General features: G+C 35.9%; 1 protein-coding gene across 3 annotated transcripts in view; it reads left to right on the top strand.

Moving 5' to 3' along the window:
* The window catches only part of MEMO1 (mediator of cell motility 1), a 113,961-nt gene that overhangs the window by 69,710 nt on the left and 25,379 nt on the right, over window positions 1-18,872 (top strand). For 2 of the 3 annotated variants that reach the window (XM_055539735.1, XM_055539734.1), the window contains one exon: window positions 2,170-2,281. The exons of the other annotated variant lie outside the window; for it this stretch is intronic. In XM_055539735.1, the coding sequence (XP_055395710.1) occupies window positions 2,170-2,281 (112 nt within the window). The remainder of the gene's footprint in view (window positions 1-2,169; window positions 2,282-18,872) is intronic. 3 annotated transcript variants of the gene reach the window in all.

Here is an 18,872-nt window from a genome sequence, read left to right as displayed (position 1 = left end):
AATAAAATTTGTTGTAACAATCTGCAAAAAACAAAAACTAAGAAAATCTTCCATATGCCTAAAAGACAACTGCAGTTTTTCTGCCAGCCACAAAAATCTGTAGATTCACTAGTCTCTGAACTGTAGTGGTTATGTTTATAATCAGGGCAGTACCATGTACTCATTGTAGCATCAGAAAAGAAATTGGTACCCACAACAACTTGTTGAAAGATTTTGGGCATGTTAGTCTTCCTCTGTGTATAACAAATCCCTCACTGTAAATGGATAATGAGGATAATGATTTTATTTCCTTGTTTATGGTTTTTATGGGAAAAAATGAGCCTGTAGTTGTGAAGCTCAGCAAGAAGAGTGCTACATAAATCTTGTGTATTTTATTTATAAAACATACCTATTATTTTGATTGTTAAAATAAGATCCCAGGCGTCACATTTTTTATTTAGTTGTGTCTCATTTTGTACACTGAATGTGTAAAGTAAAACTTTTTCTGACTTTTAATAGTATTTTTGGAGGAATGGGTAAACATAATTCTAAAAATGCCAAATAGTACGGAAACTACTAAAACAAACACTCATGTACTTATCATTCACACTTGACTCAGACTTTCTCCTCATCTGAACTCACTTTACATTCCCACATTCCCGAAAGTAACCACATTCATGAACTTAGTGTATATCCTTCCAGTTCATCAAATTATATTTTAATTATGTTGAGTGTTTATTGTTTTAAGAAATTTTGCAGCAAATTCTTTTGTAGAATAAAAGAAGCTATTTGCAAAGGAAATGGTCACCTCTTTTTAAACTTTAGGCTTAAATTTTCATAATTTTGGGCTTTATAGAGTATTAGCATTTTGTTGTTAGGATATAGCTTATTAACAAAACTGGAATATTTCTAACCTTACTCCCTGGAATGGCTTTAGGCTATGTAACTTTTAAATTTTTAAAATGCTTGTAAAATTTTTATTTTTTCTTCCAGTTTTAGTGAGATATAATTGACATACGGCAGTTTTAAAGTATGACACAGTAATTTGACTTTTCATATATCATGAAATGATAAGTTTAGTGAATATAATCTCATATAGATACAAAATTAAAGAACCAAAATAATATTTTTCCCTTGTGACGAGAACTCTTAGGATTTATTCTCAACAGCTTTAATGTATAACATGCGGCAGTGTTCATTATATTTATCATGTTGTACATAACATCCCCAGTACTTACTGATTTTATTACTGGAGATATGTACCTTTTTACTACCTTCATCCACCCTCTGGGTCACACTTGCTTTGTAAAACCTTGTTAGAGCATTCAGAAAATTTTGGTTTTGGATAGCCTAACAATGAGAATTTTTAATCAGATGCAGTTTCATAGAAGAAAAGTCATACAGTTATTTGTTTCTTTTTTTGATATTGGTAAACCCATTTAAGGATTTAGTTATACAAATGCTGGTTCTGTTCAATATAAAATAAAAATATTCTTGTGTCTTTTTTGTATTAAATTCCATTATTTTCTTGCTATATAATATCTTGTTTTAAGTATAATCCATCAGAAGGGTCTGAATTGCTAAATCATTTTAAAAATTTAAGATTAAGGCATAGTCCTGTGGTAAATTTATATTCCAGTCTACCTGACAAGTTTAATTCTTAATGTTGAGGAAAATAACATTTTCAGTAGGAATTTTCTGTTCTTGGTATAACAAAACCTGAGGTGTAAAACAATAATCGTATACATTTTATTTAAAAATAAAACAAAACTCAAAAACTGTACTATTAAACCTCATGAGGAAGTAGATGGGGGGATTTTTCCATATTTCAGTAGGAGTTTTGATCAATTGTTCTTGTTAGTATCTTGTGGTTGATTAAGGTCAAGGAAAACCTTAAACTTAGAGGTGATTTTTAGATATAATGAAAGGACCTGATGAAAATTTTAAATTATTATTTTTTATGTAACTATATAACATATGAAAATGCTAAGTAAATCATTACGTGTCTGACTGTTTTGTCTTATATAAGAAGCTAGTTGTTTTTTCCTCTTTTTAAAACTAAAACCAAAGGAGAATATTACATGATACTTTTGTCTCTTGCCAAAGCATGTAGTTTTGTGTTACTGGGTAGTCTCACAGGATAAGGATATACATTAATACATTTGTTTTACTATATTTTGAAACCTCTAGTTTACGGAGAACTATGGAAGACAGGAATGTTTGAACGCATGTCTCTGCAGACAGATGAAGATGAACACAGTATTGAAATGCATTTGCCTTATACAGCTAAAGCCATGGAAAGGTATACTAATAAATATAAGAAATCCCAGAGAAATCATGGATATTAATTTCTTTGGAATTATTTTAACTAGGGTAAGATGATCACTAGGATAAAGAGATTTAAAAATTCTTGTTACAGTGAAATAAAGAATTTGAGATTAGATTTTTCTGAATGTGGATTGAAGTTGGTTTTGAGTAGTTTGCCTATGAAGGTTAAATTTATGAAGTGGCATGGTTGTTTTCTTAGGTAGAAATATTAACAAGAAAACCCATGTGTCTATGTGTTTGTATGTATTGGTTTGCCTGTTATCTTATTCATTATATATTTATTTATCTCAGAATAACAATTACATTCTTTCATGGTATAGTGCTCCAAGTAAGTAATCATAAAATTTTAGATTTGGAAGTAACTTTGGAGGTAATTTATTTCAGCCTTTATCAACGTATGTGATTCTCTATTATAAAAGCAATTATTATGTAGTAATATATAATAAGTGAGATAATCTATATATAACATAGATCTATTATAAAAGAGATCTCTGTCATAAAAAGTGCTGACATCATTACTTGCTGCCTGCTAAGAGCTCTGTCTTTGAGGACAGCATGCTCACTAGACTGTGAGTAGGGTGAGGACAGGACATTCTGTTTTCCACTGTTACCCCGGGCCTAGCACAGTGCCTGTCACATAGTAGTCATTATTTTGGTAAAATGAAAGAATTGTCTTAAGAGCTTTCTTCTTTCTTTAGGGCAATATTCAAATTAGAACGTTTTTCTTTTGAAGGTCACATTTCTGTACTTTTTTCAACCATTTCCTTCCTATGGACTTAATATTCCATATGTTTTTAGTTTGATTAGTTCTAAATAGGGTGAGATTATTCCTTCTCTGGTCCTCATTACTGTATTCTCTTAGGAAAATAAGTGGTACATCTTAGGTTTGTAGTGAATATTTGTTAATTAAATGTGTTAATGAAGTATGAGATTAACAGTTTTTATGCTGATATAGCTTACTTACTATTGTCTGATACATTTGTGGTCAGCTCAAACCCCAAGGATTTTTTATACTGTTAAACTAGATTATTTTCTCCTCTTGTGCTTCAGTGGTTGGTTTCTTTTTAACCCTAAAAGTGAATGTCTCTTCAGTTAATTTTGTTTAATTTTTTCATGTTGGTTTTATTCCATTATTGCAGTTTTGAGAGTCATTTCCATTCTTAATTCTGTTATCAAAGTAGTATGTATTTCTCTCAGTCTCATGTTGTCCACATCTTTTCACAAAAATAACTATAAGGATTACATAGCTGAAGAAGTTTGCAAAAATAGAGTGATATTAAATTGTAAGCAGTATAATTTTAGGTTGTGAAAGTGAAAGTTGCTCAGTCGTGTCCGACTCATTGCGACCCCATAGAATTCTCCAGGAATTCTCCAGGCCAGAACACTGAAGTGGGTAGCCTTTCTCTTCTCCAGGGGATCTTCCCAACCCAGGGATCAAACCCAGGTCTCTTGCATTGCAGGCGGATTCTTAACCAGCTGAGCCACAAGGGGAGCCCAAGAATACTGGAGTAGGTAGCCTTTCCCTTCTCCAGTGGATCTTCCTGACCCAGGAATCGAACCAGGGTCTTCTGCATTGCAGGTGGATTCTTTACCAATTTTAGGTTAATTGTGTTTTAATACCTTCTAATCCTTCAGAAAATTTTAAAGCAGTATAGCCTGTTTACTTTTTGAAATGCTAGTGTCATCAGAGCACCCCATTCTTCAACTGCAACAGGACATTAAAAAAACTTTTGTTCCTGGCTAAAATGTTATTTCAAAAGTAAAACAGGTGTAATGTGGAAATGTAGGAAAATAGAAATTTGAAACCAGTGAACAAAATTTATGTTCGTAATTTCCTCCATATTAAATAACATTAAATTACCACTTTTAAATATAGTGGCAATCCACTCTAGCACTCTTGCCTGGAAAATCCCATGGACGGAGGAGCCTGATAGGCTACAGTCCATGGGGTCGCAAAGAGTAGGACATGACTGAGCGACTTCACTTTCACTCTCACTTTAAGTGTATCACTTCTCAGGAAAACCTTCCTTATCTCTCAGATTACATTGCTGCTGCTGCTAAGTCGCTTCAGTCGTGTCCGACTTTGTATGGTCCCATAGACAGCAGCCCACCAGGCTCCCTCATCCCTGGGATTCTCCAGGCAAGAACACTGGAGTGGGTTGCCATTTCCTTCTCCAATACATGAAAGTGAAGTCGCTCAGACATGTCTGAGGTGCCTTCGTCCGTGTGATTTTCCAGGCAAGAGTACTGGAGTGGGGTGCCATTAGGATCCGTAATACTGACTCTTTGAAAAGTACCTAGTACTTTTCCTTTGTAACCTTTGCTGCAAGCACTGCTTACCATTACCTGTATCAGTTGTCCTTTACTGAATAACAAATTGCCTCAAAACTTACGACTTAAAATCATAGCTGTTTTTATTGCTCACAATTTTGGGGTCAGGAGTTTGAGTAGGGAACACCTTGCTCTGGTCCACAAGACACTGACTGAGATGATTGGAATAGGCCTTGAGGATCCAAGATGACTTTAGTGCTGACTTTTACTTGAGATACCTCATTTGTTCTCTATGGCCTGTTTGTTTGTTTTTTTTTTAATCAGCCAGGGCTTTTTTATCTTTTTGGCCTGTCTCTAGAAGGATGGTCTGGATTTCTTTACATGGTGATTCTGGGTAACAGAACAAAACCAGACATTTCTTGGCTTATTAAGGAGTAGGCCTAAAACTGCATATCATCATTTCCACTGCATTTTGTTTCTCAAAGGAGAAATAGATGCCACTCTTGATGGGAGGAGTAGCATAAGTGTACAGGAGTAGGAGGAATTGTTGGCAGGCATCTTTGTTGATGGACTACCACAGTTCTTCCTGTGGTAGACAATTCATGTTTCTCCAACATGGAGGACATCTCCTAAGATGCCCAGAAATCTCATCCAGTTATGACATCATGTTCAAAGTTCATTATTTTATCATCTGAATTTGGTTGGGATGTGGATGAGGCTCCTTGAATGCAGCTCTTTTTGATTTGGTCACCTGTGAACTGGGAAGGCAAGTCTCCCCGTTGTCCACGCCCCTCCCCAGGCCCCAATATACTTAGTATGCGGTTTTGAGACAGGCAGTTAATCACATTGGAGGGTGGAAAAGGGAAAAGCATGTAGTAGTCTCTGTTCTAAAGCAGTTCTGAAATCTAACCAGGAAACAGAAAATGTCCTTGATTATGGCTTGGTTCTATCTTCTGATAGTGGTTTCATAATTCATTACAGATGGTTCCTGATTTATGCTGGCTCCACTTAGGATTTTTTGGCTTTTTGATGGTGTGAAAGTGATACGTAATTAAGTAGAAACTGTACTTTGAATTTTGATCTTTTCCCAGGCTAGCAATATGTATGATACTCTCTCATGTTTCTAGGCAGTGGCAGGGAGTCGCAGCTCCCAGTCAGCCATGTGATCATGAGGGTGAACACCCAATACACTTAAAAATCCTTTTGTACTCAGACAACAATTCTGTTTTTCATTTTCAGTACAGTATTCAATAAGTTGGGCTTCCCAGGTAGCTCACCTGGTAAAGAATCCTCCTGCAGTGCAGGAGACCTGAGTTTGATCCTTGGGTTAGGAAGATCCCCTGGAGGAGGGCATGGCAACCCACTCCAGTATTCTTGCCTGGAGAATCCCCATGGACAGAGAAGCCTGGTGGGCTATAGTCCATGGAGTCGCAAAGAGTCAGACATGACTGAGCGACTAAACACAGCACATTCAATAAATTACATGAGAGATTCAGCACTTTATTATAAAATACACTTTGTTTTAGATAATTTTGCCCACCTGCAAGCTATTGAAAATATTGTAAGCACACTTAAGGTAGGCTAGGCTAAGCTATGCTATTTAGTAGGTTAGGTGTAGTAAATGTATTTTCAACTTATAATGGATTTATTTAGATTTAACTCCATTGTAAGCTGAGGAAGATCTGTATTATTCTTAGCTCTTGGCTGGGTCCTTTTGGCTCTTGGCTCTATTCTTTGAGTCCTTTTTACTTTTCCGTAAGAAATGGGCTTTGTTTGCATCTGAGTAGCAGTTTTATTCTGCTTTATGTGACAGTTAAAAGCCTAAAGGCCTCTTTTCATTTGAGATAGTGTTTTAGTACAAACTGATAGAACTCCATTAACCACTTTGTGGATTTTCTATATATAAGATTAGAAGTGCATTCCATTAGACAAAAGTCACATCCACAGTTCTTACTGAGACAAGATTCTTTCCACTTTCTTACGGAGATAGGATTCTCTCCACTTTGGAGCCCAAGTTAGGGTCGTGTAATTTCTCAGAAGCCCTTTTACCTGCCTGAGAGAATATGCAAGCATGGTCTGAAGTCTTCTGTGGTCCTAACAGGCTTTTACAGATGTGGTTTTGATTTGATGATTCTGAGCCCATGTTCTTGGTAGTACTCTGTATTTGGTCTTTGTCCTTAGGCTGTTTGCTTGACAGTGTTTGGCTATCTGTAGAGGCTAGTGATGAGAAACAGTTATTTTTTAACCAAGAAACTCCTAGTTAGAAATATTTCTTTTAAATTCAGCTTATAGTTCTTTAACTCATGTTTTTCTTCTTACATCTCCTCATATTTGGCTGTGAAGAAGCCATTGACACTTTGAATATTTTGTTGGGGAATCTTAGTTAGATTTATAGATTCTCTTATCTTCTAAGTTTTGTCATGTGACAGTTCTATGCTAATTGTTTTCTGCCAGGAAATAATATGGATAACCCTTCTTCGAGCAGTGTCCTTACTGCTTGTCTACTTTTCAGGCTCCTTGTTGCCCTTTCACCTTCCACCTATCTCTTGTCCCCAAAGCCAATATTATATTTTCTAGGTGTTTCTTTTAGTAATACACTTTCCAGGCACCCATTTTTGGTCTCGGTTATCAGTTGTAGCATGGCATATCACCTTAAAGTACTTTTTTTGTTTTCTTATGATTCTTTGGGGTAGAAATTTGTGTTCAGGGATGAGTGGCGACCAGTCATCTCTATTTCATTTGCTGTCAGGTAAGATAGGTTGACTTGGGCTAGAGGTTCCAGGGTGCTCTCACTTTCTGTCTGGGGCTTAATGCAGATTGTCTACTAGGCACCTTCGTTGTCATCTTGGTCCTATCTCCACTTGTTACTTTTCTTCAGGGCCTTTCTCTACACATGGTTTCCCTTTCCTGCTGATCTATCCTGAAGTACATGGCAATTCAGGGTAGCAAGAAAGTAAGTAGAAATTTTAGGTCTCTTAATCTTTAGGCTTGCAAGTGGCACAGTATTACTTGTGCCATATTTTACTTGACAACGCACATTGGAAGACTGGATTCAAGGGGAGGGAAAAATTGTACCTAACGGGAGGAGTGGCATGAGCATTCAGAGGTGGGAGGAATTTTGTTGATTATGTTTGTAGATAGCCTACCACGGTGGCACTGCAGTTAAATAGCTTTTCAGGAGGTTATTTATATATGTATATCTGTCTGCTTCCCTTCCATAGTATTTCCCTAACCTGTCCCCTATTCCAGGGCAGCTGGTCTACTCTGTATCTTCTGTACCCATCTCAGTACCTGGCACACAACAGGATCTCAGTAATTAATTGTTGAATAAATTAATAGCAATCTATTTGTAATACTTTCATTAAATATTCCCCAGAAATGAGGTCAGAGTTTTTTAATTAGCTGCTTTTTATGTCATGAACCTATTTACGTGTTTTTTTTTTTTTTTTTTAATTCCTTTTAACTTGGTATACATCGGACACTCCAGTACTCTTGCCTGGAGAATCCCATGGATGGAGGGGCCTGGTGGGCTGCAGTCCATGGGGTTGCTAGGAGTCGGACACGACTTCACTTTCACTTTCACTTTTCACTTTCCTGCATTGGAGAAGGCAATGGCACCCCACTCCAGTACTCTTGCCTGGAAAATCCCATGGATGAAGGGGCCCGATGGGCTGCAGTACATGGGGCTGCTAGGAGTCGGACACGACTGAGCGACTTCACTTTCACTTTTCACTTTCCTGCATTGGAGAAGGAAATGGCAACCCACTCCAGTGTTCTTGCCTGGAGAATCCCAGGGATGGGGGAGCCTGGTGGGCTGCCGTCTGTGGGGTCACACAGAGTCGGACACGACTGAAGCGACTTAGCAGCAGCAGCAGCAGCAGCAGGACTTTCCAGTATATGACTATGTAGTACTTCAGTTGACTAATTTTAAAACTTTTCCTCATTTTTCACTATAATGAAAATTATGATGGGCTAAAAAATTAAATATCTAAGTGTATTATTTATAATTCTCTTATATTAAGCATATTTAAAAGTGATATTCATTAGAGCTTTCTTTAAAAAAAAAAAGAGTAATATAGAGGAGAAAACAAAATGACCCATAATGTCCTTGCTCAGTTAAATCTATCCTTTTAAAAAATGGGTGTACATGATTTAAAAGCATACACAATGAGCAGTGAAAGCCTCTTTTATTCTCCTCAGCAGTGTTTATTGACAGTGAATATTATTATGGAAATGCTAACATATATGTATGCATATATGTTGGTGTGTTTGTGTGTGTGTGTATATATATATAAGACTTATACATACACATTTTTGTGTAATTAAAATGTAAACAGGAGGTTGTATCTTAAGCATTTTATTCTGATCCTTTTTTCCATGTATTATCTTTACTATTGAAACTCATAATTTTTGATATTATATATAATTGCATTTGAGAGATATTAAGTTGGGATATGTAGAATTCATCTATCTTGAAAAAGCTATTTACTCTTAAACTTTGGAGAAGTAAATGGCAACCCACTCTGGTATTCTAGTCTGGAAAATCTCGTGAATGGAGGAGCCTGGTAGGCTACAGTCCATGGGGTCTCAAAGAGTCGGACTCGACTGAGCGACTAACACACACTCTTAAAATTAACAACATGATCCCACTTCTTTTTCTTTGCATTTTACTCTGTTATCTTTCCCTCCTTTTATTCCTTTCTCTGTATTATTCTCATTTACTCTTTGTTTACCGTTTAAAATTTTAATTGATTTTCAGGTCACTGTAAAATATATTCTTTATGACATAGAAGTCTGTGAATATTGATTAATGTAGATTTGTAAATATCCAACACCGTCAAGATATAGAACAATTCCTTTGCCTCAGTTTTAGTGCTTTTTTGTTCAGAAAAATGTGCAAAGTAAATAGTGGAATTCTTTAGTAACTTTCAAAGTGTTTGAGAAATATGGCCCTGTGAAAATACTTACGTTCACTGTAAAAATATCTTTTCAGCCATATAGTACTTTTTGTTACTGCTAATATTTTTGTAACATGGACAGCTTGAAAGCACAGTACAGTGTATTTAAATCTTTCATCTTAGGTTTTAGGTTCAAGTCAATCTTAGAAATTCACTGTGGTTAGGATTTGACAACTTTAGTACTTATACCATTACATATATTTAAAAAAAATATTGATTTTGTATAGTTTATCCAGATTGTTAAGCCTAACTCTTGTAATTTCTTGTGTTTATTCTTATTAATTATATTTTTGAGTTCCCTGAGTGAGAAAACTACTATCAAATGCCAAATGCCTTGTATGGTATTAATTACTAATAACTGAACTTTTTCCTGTTCTTAATATCTTATATTAGTATAATGTATTTGTTAAAATTGAGGAACCAGTATTGATACAGGATTATTAAGTAAAGTTCATCGTTTAATTAGGATTCACTCTTTGTGTTAGTATAGTCTTTGGCTTTGCCAAATGCTTCATTTCATGTCTCTCTACCTTTAATAGTCCCATGTAGATTAGTTTTACTGTCCTAAAAATCCCCTGTGCTCTACCTATTCCTCTTCTCTCTTCTCTCAATCTCCATCTATCCCCTGGTAACTACTGATCTTTTTATTGTCTTCCTAGCCATATAGTTTCTGGAATATCGTGTAGTTGGAATCATGTAGTATGTAGCCTTTCCAGGTTGACTTCTTGAACTTAGTAATATATTATCAAATTCCTCCAAGTCTTTTTATGGCTTGGTAGCTTATTTTTCTTTGTTGTTGAATAATAGCCCATTTTATGGCTGTGTCAGTCTTTCTACTCACCTATTAAAAGATTATTGATATCATTGGATTCAGTTCAGTTCAGTGGCTTAGTCATGTCTGTATCTTTGCAACCCCATGAACCGCAGCACGCCAGGCCTCCCTGTCCATCAGCAGCTTCCAGGGTCCACCCAAACCCATGTCCATTGAGTCGGTGATGCCATCCAACCATCTCATCCTCTGTCTTCCCCTTCTCCTCCTGCCTTCAATCTTACCCAGCATCAGGATCTTTTCAAATGAGTCAGCTCTTCACAACAGGTGGCCAAAGTATTGGAGTTTCAGCTTGAACATCAGTCCTTCCAACGAACACCCAGGACTTATCGGTCTCCTTTAGGATGGACTGATTGGCTGTCCTTGCAGCCCAAGGGATTCTCAAGAGTCTTCTCCAACACCACAGTTCGAAAGCATTAATTCTTCGGTGCTCAGCTTTCTTTATAGTCCAACTCTCACATCCATACATGACTACCGGAAAAACCACAGCCTTGACTAGATGGACCTTTGTTGACAAAGTAATGTCTCTGCTTTTTAATATGCTGTCTAGGTTGGTCATAACTTTCCTCCAAGGAGTAAGTGTCTTTTAATTTCATGGCTGCAATCACCATCAGCAGTGATTTTGGAGCCCAAAAAGATAAAGTCAGCCACTGTTTCCATTGTTTCCCCATCTATTTGCCATGAAGTGATGGGACCAGATGCCATGATCTTAGTTTTTGAATGTTGAGTTTGAAGCCAGATTTTTCACTCTCCTCTTCCACTTTCATAAAGAGGCTCTTTAGCTCTTCTTCACTTTCTGCCATAAGGGTGGTGTCATCTGCATATCTGAGGTGATTGATATTTTTCCTGGCAATCTTGATTCCAGCTTGTGCTTCCTCCAGCCCAGCATTTCTCATGATGTACTTTGCATAGAAGTTAAATAAGCAGGGTGACAATATACAGCCTTGACGTACTTCTTTTCCTATTTGGAACCAGTTTGTTGTTCCATGTCCAGTTCTAACTGTTGCTTCCTGACCTGAAACAGGTTTCTCAAGAGGCAGGTCAGGTGGTCTGGGATTCCCATCTCTTTGAGAATTTTCCACAGTTTATTGTGATCCACACAGTCAAATTGGCATAGTCATTAAAGTAGAAATAGATGTTTTTCTGGAACTCTCTTGCTTTTTCCATGATCCGGCGGATGTTGGCAATTTGATCTCTGGTTCCTCTGCCTTTTCTAAAACCAGGTTGAACATCAGGAAGTTCACGGTTCATGTATTGCTGAAGCCTGGCTTGGAGAATTTTGAGCATTACTTTCCTAGCATGTGAGATGAGTGCAATTGTGCGGTAATTTGAATGAAAACTTACCTTTCCACTCACCTATTAAAAAATTATTGATATTGTTGGATTAATATCTGTTATATTTTTTACCATTTTCTATTCACTGCTCTTGTTCTTTCTTTTCTTACTCTCTTTTCCTTTTTCCTCTGATTTTAATTGAACATTTAATACGAGTTCATTTTCTTTCCTCTCTTAGCATAGGTTACACTTCTTTTTACTTTTTTTTGTGGTTGCTGTAAAATTTGCAATGTACATTTGCAACTGACTCAAGTACACTTTCAAGTAACACTGTACTGATTCATGCAGTGCAGGTATCTTACAGTATTCACAATTTCTTGTTCTTATCCCTTATAACATCGTTACCATTCATAAGCTATAATTATCAAGCACATTATTGCTGAATTATTTTGAACAAATCATTATGTTAGATCAATTAAGAATAAGAAAAATAAAATGAAATATACCAAAGATGTTATTTTAAATTCTTTTATTCCTTTCTAATATGCTTCTTTTCTTCTATGTCGATATGAGCTTATGAACTAAGTCGTTTTCCTTCTCTCTGAAAGACTTACTACCACTTCGTGGCTCTGATTTTATTATTTAAAACTTGCTATTTGGGGTTGGACAAAGGATTTCTTTTATCTTTGCCACCTCCTCAAGAACACACAAGAGATGTTTCCTTTTCCAGTGTTTCTGTTAATCGCAAATTAAGAATAATGTATTTTATTTATAGGGAGTAATTAAGTAGGCTAGTAAACAAAACTCATTTTGGCTCCATATGGTAATTCCTCCCTGTCTGGTTTTACTAGTTTGATGTAAAGATTTGATTGTTTTTAAGATATTTACCTTTATTTTTTTGGGCTCCAAAATCACTGCAGATAGTGATTGCAGCCCTGAAATTAAAAGACACTTACTCCTTGGAAGGAAAGTTATGACCAACCTAGACAGCATATTAAAAAGCAGACAGATTACTTTGTCAACAAAGGTCTGTCTAGTCAAGGCTGTGGTTTTTTCAGTAGTCATGTATGGATGTGAGAGTTGGACTATAAAGAAGGCTGAGTGCCGAAGAATTGATGCTTTTGAACTGTGGTGTTGGAGAAGACTCTTGCGAGTCCTTTGGACTGCAAGGAGAGCCAACCAGTCCATTCTAAAGGAGATCAGTCCTGGGTGTTCATTGGAAGGATTGATGTTGAAGCTGAATCTCTAATACTTTGGCCACCTGATGTGAAGAGCTGACTCATTTGAAAAGACCCTGATGCTGGGAAAGATTGAAGGCAGGAGGAGAAGGGGATGACAGAGGATGAGATGGTTGGATGGCATGACCAACTGAATGGACATAGGTTTGGGTAGATTCTGGCTGTTGGTAATGGATAGGGAGGCCTGGCATGGTGCGGTTCATGGGTTGCAAAGAGTTGGACACGACTGAGCCACTGAACTGAATTGAACCTTCAAAATTTAAAAATTTGGTTAATCTAAATTTTTCAGATATGAGTAGAGTTGCTTAATTATGCAGGGAATAATGAGTGATGCAAAAACAAGTAAATATTGTGTGTTTCTTCAGCATATAGTCCAGTTGGAGAAATAAGAACTGTATATAAATAAATGTAATATAATTCAAAATGTAATAAGTACAATTGAAGAGTTTATAGAAACAGAAAAAAAGGTATGAAGATGATAGCTGAGTTGGGAGCACAGAGAAGGCATTATGAAGAAGATGATATTTGAGTGTACTTTGAGGATGGCTGTAGTTTTCACAGAATGAGGCAGAATTTTTTGTTGGAAACAGAATACTGTAAATATAAAATGCAGAAGTAAGAAAGCCCAGGGCTAATTTTAAGAGCAGGAACCTATTTGACTTAGCTTGTGGAAGTTACAGAAGTCTGGGTTAGTAATTGAGGTCTGTCTCTAGATGACTTTTGTTTGACCTGCATAGGTAGAAAAAGTTTTTCAACAATATGAATGTTTTTAATTTGATGTTGATCCTGCCACTTCTTGTTATCGTATATCTTATCTGACCTTTCACACATATATGGTACCAACATGGGGCTGGAGACATTTGAGTAGGTAACCTTGTAGGGGCAGAGAGTAAAAGGGCCAAGATTAGAAAGCTGGAACGCTTGGTTGGGACAGGATTATGAAGGACATTAATGTCATTTTAAGATATTTGTATTTTATTCCATGATTGTTATAGAGCTAGTAAATGTTCTTCAGAAGGAGGGTGATGATTAGAACTTGACCGTAAGAGTATTCTTCTTTGATGTCATGATGGTACTGTGAAGGATGGATTAGAGTTGGAAGAGGTTGATAGAAATAGTTCAGAAATCATGGAGGCTTTGGACTAAAGTAATAATGGATAACACTGAGCAGGTTATGGGAGAATGAAGAAAACTTGGTAAATATTTCTGTATGGGAGAGTAAGATCATTTTAAATACTTTTAACGTGTAAGAGTGTACAATTATCAGAGATGGTCAAGATGTTAACTTTTCGGTGTAAATCAGATACAATTTTAGGAGAACATAGGGCATGGAAATGTTGGCTTGTTTCCATCAAAATACTGGAATGTTTCTGTAAAAATACTGGTGTGACCATAATTCTGAAAGCTGACTTGGACCAGTTCATCATAGTACTGTTTTGCTTCAAACAGTTGAGTTTCCATAATAGAGTTCAGTAAGATTCTCTGGTACCTGAAATATGCCTGCCCTTATAAAATCTTTTTTACTAGTTTTCCTACAGGAATGGAAATTCAGAAAGGTATACCCTTTGAAATTAATTTTGATAGTCTCACTGTATTCCCTTACCTGATCAAACAGTAAAGATTTATAATGACTTAAATGTTGATTTTAGTTGTCATTGACAGTTTACCTTCTCCCTTTTCCCTCTCTTTTTCCCCAGTTTCTTTGGCTCTGCCTGATGTTTTCTGGGTCTTTCTAGTTTATTCTTTCTCACAGTGAGTCAGAGTATTCTGCATTTAATCTGTAGACGTATCCCTGTCGTTGAAGGTGAATTTGATCAAGAGGAAAAGATTAGCGGAATTGATCCACATAGGGTTCCCTAAAACTGCACATTATGATTTCTTTCTGTCTCTGTGCCTTTAACACCTTTTTTGAGGGTTCCATGACCAGCCTCACTTGAAGGACTCATAGATGTATCATGACTATGGTTTATTAGAAAAGATGTGATACACAACAAGACCAGCAAGGGACAAAAGATGTGTCAGGGAGAATCTGGAGGAATCCAAATGTGGTCTTCCAGCATTCTCCCTCCCATAGGGGTGGGCTGAACAGTACGTGGTTCCTCCAGCACTGTAACAAGCGTACAGTGTTTCTGGCCAGGGATGCCTGCTTTAAGATTCTAAATCCAGGATTTTTGTTAGGGGCTAGTCATGTAGACATAAAACTAAAACTATAAAACTATACTAAAACTCCCAGTAGGAAAGCAGGTGTTTGCCATAATCACATAATTTATGAACAATCTAGGCAAGCTGGTACTGTGTCCCAAGTGGGTAAAAAGAGCCTTAATCCACCTAAATAACATTGCAGAAGCCAAGTGGCTAGGTACCCAAAGGCCAGTCTTACACATAGGACTTTCTAAAGATTTCAGCAACAAATCTGCTGAATTTAACCCAGTTGCAGAATTCCCTTTCCACTTTCCCAGTTCCAGGCTGCCATATTGCCATTCCAGCTTTGTGAATTTTTGATTCACCTGAATACCATTTTAACCCTTATTATAGTTTAGGTTTGTACTAGGTCTTAAGATTCTTCTTTCCTTTCTGATTTGGCCTCAATCAAGGTCTTCAACTATTTAAAATGATCAGAGAAAAAATAAGGTATGCTCTTGTGTAGTTACTCTTTAACAGAGTGGAATGACTTGTCTATGGACATGGAAAACAGCCTGAGATTTTCTACCCCTGTCCAGCTTAAATGACAGCCATAAGAGCGGTGTGATTTTCACATGTGTTCTTACCCTGTGACTTTCATACTCCTGGTTGTGTATTTCTGCATATATCGTTTTTTTTTTTAATTGTCATTTATTGAGATTTTAGAGCAAACATGTTTTCTTTGTATATTGCTTAGTTTCTCTTTTTCATGAACATAGAAGATTCCTTTGGATTAGTACCTGTATATCAGGAAGAGAGCATTTTTTAGAATTACAGAGCACGGAGTATCTCCGAAATAAATAAAATTTAATTTTTGATTGTAATGAAACAGTTTTTGTTTATGTGACCATGAAAAGGATGAGCAAGAGGTACCATAAGACATTTGAGATGATTGGAATATATTTTATTTTTATCAGAGTAGACTTTTAGTATTTATCTACATATGTTTTATCCTCTCTTTTTTCCTCCTGTGAATATTTTCTATCTAAAAGAGGAGAGGAGAATAAATTATATAGCGCTATTGTGGCAACAGCTTCAGCATCTTAGAGATAAGAATAGCTTTTCTTTTGACTGGCTTAGTTATGATTTTTTTAAAATTCTCACCTGAGAAGCTCTAGACTGCTTCTAAAATCTTTGGAAAGTTGGAAGGATTTGTATAGAAAAGAAAATTCTCATGTTCATCAATGTTGTTCAGAGGAGAAATATTCAAATAAATGCCATGGAAAGAATAATCAAATAACTATTTGTATACAGTATTTGATCTAGTTTAAAATGTCATCACTTTTAAGATTTCAGTTATTTATATGCCACTAATTTAGTGAAAACTGCCATTTAAATGATTTTCTTATCACTTAGAATGTTCATATTAGACTTCATAGTTTTCTTCTGATGAAGACTTTTAAAATGTATGCTTACCAAGTTTCAGATGTTCATGTAGTATTATTAACTATAACATTAACTATAGAACTGTGTTAGCTACAGAATTCACATTTTTATGTTAGAATTTTTGCATTAGAATTTAGACTTTTTTGTACTCTGTACCAGTAGAAGCATTGGTGATAGAGTGATATTGTTTGTTTTTAAGGGGAGTGCTTCACTATTGGTTGTGTGATTTCAGTTTTTTTGTTTGTTACACATCTTGGATACAGTAATTTTCTGCAGCATGGGTTAAGGCATAGGACAGAAAAAGAAGGGCTAAAACTTTCATCTGTATTACTAAAGTGCTCATAGGTATTTTGTAAGGTGGGTTTTATTAACTTTGTTTTTATGGATGACGGATGATAGTTTAAGTAACCTGCTGCAGGTAGCAGAGATGGATTTTCTTCCTTTTTTTTTAACAGTTTTATTGAAGTTTGAAGTATGAATTTATATCCTATAAAATTTTTGATGAATTTATAGAGTTGTGCAGACATTTTCACAATCTAGTTTTTTAAAAAAGAATATTTTGTTTATTTATTTGGCTGGACTGGATCATAGTTATAGCATGTGGGATCTTTAGCTGCAGCGTATGGGGTCTAGTTATTTAACCAGGGATTAAACCTGGGCTCCCTGCATTGGGGACATGGAGTCTTAGCCACTAGACCACTAGGGAAGTCCCTCACAATCTAGTTTTAACATTTTTATCACCCAAAAAAGAAACCTTGTGTTCATTTGAGGACAATTTCTGCTTCTATTCTCAGCCTCAGGTACCCATTTACCTTCTTTCTCTGTAGATTTGTATTTTTTGGAAATTTTAAATAAATGGAATCATACAATATGTAGTCCTTTGTGTTGGTCCTTTTTCACTTAGCATACTGTTCTTGAGATTCATCCATGTTGCATGGTGTATTAATGGTTCATTCATTGTTTATTGCCAAGTGGATATTCCATTGTATGAATATGCCCCATTTTGTTTAACCATTCACCAGTTGATGGACATTTGGATCATCTTTATTTTTGGCTATTAGGAATAATGTTATAAACATTCTTGTACAAGTCTTTATATGAATATGTTTTCATTTCTCTTGAATAGGTACTTGTGATAAGTCTGTGTTTTTCATAGTGATGGCACCATTTTATATTCTAGGGAACAAAGCATGAGGGTTCTGTTTCTCCATATTCTGGCTAATGCCTGGTATTGTCAGTCTTTACATTACAGCTCTTCTGACAGATGTGTAGTGTCAGCTGACTGTGGTGTTAGTTTGCCATCTCCCCACTGACTTATGAATTTGAGCAACTTTTCATATGATAGTCATTTGTGTATCTTCTTTTGTGAAATGTCTGTTCATATATTTTGCCCTAGTTTTAATTTGATAATTTATCTTTTTACTTAGTTATTAGAGATTTTTGTATTCTGGACATAAGTTTTTTATTGATATGCAAAGATTTCTTCCCATGGTATGTCTTATCTGTTTGTTTTCTTAATGGTGTTTATTGAAGAGCAAATGTTCTTGATGGATTCAGTTTCTTTCTTTCTTTTTTTCCTTGTATGGATTCCACTATTGATATCAAGAAATCTTTGCCTAATCTAGGGTTACATAGATTTTCTCTTCTTGAACATGGTCAGCAAACACAACCTGCAGACCATATCTAGCTTGTTATTGTCATGTTTTATGGGAGCATAGACACACCCATTCATTTACCTATTGGCTGTGGCTGCTTTCTTTTTACAGTAGCAGTTGAGTAGTTTCTAAAGAGATTGTGTAGCCCAGAAAACCTAAAGTATGGCCCATTTCAAAAGATGTTTGCTGAACCCTGTTCTCAGAGTGTTACACTTTTAGCTTATAATATAGTTGTGTCTATGATCCAATTTGTGTATGGTACGAGGTAAAAGTCTGACTTCACTTTTTGTCCTATGGATTATGCAATTATCCCAATACTATTTGTGAAAAGACTATCCTGTAGGTAATGAGTCATTTTCTTTTTGCTGCTTTCATGATTTTTCTCTTTGTCTTTGGTTTTCATCAGTTCATTGTTCTGTATCTAGGTTGGCAATCTTGTTATACTTACCTACTTTGGGTTGTTGAGTGTTTTTGATCTCTAGATAAATGGTTCATGAAAGTTTTCAGCCATTATTTTTTCTAACTTGTTTCCTGTAACTTTTATGGGACTCTCAGTGTGTGTATCCTCTTGTATTTGATGTTGTCTACACGTCTCCACTGCTCTGTTCATTTTTCTTCAGTCTTTTTTTCCCTCTGTTCTTCAGATTGGATAACTTATTTTGTCTTTAATTTTACTGATTCTTTATGTAATATTGATTCTCCTCTTCAGACCATATAGTGAATTTTTCATTTCAGTTATACTTTTCAACTCCAAAATTTCCCTTTGGTTCTT

Source organism: Bubalus kerabau, chromosome 11, assembly GCF_029407905.1.
Source record: "Bubalus kerabau isolate K-KA32 ecotype Philippines breed swamp buffalo chromosome 11, PCC_UOA_SB_1v2, whole genome shotgun sequence".
NCBI classification, from domain to species: Eukaryota; Metazoa; Chordata; class Mammalia; order Artiodactyla; family Bovidae; genus Bubalus; species Bubalus kerabau.
The sequence above is the reverse complement of the archived record's forward strand: the minus strand, read 5'-3'. Positions and strand labels throughout refer to the sequence as shown.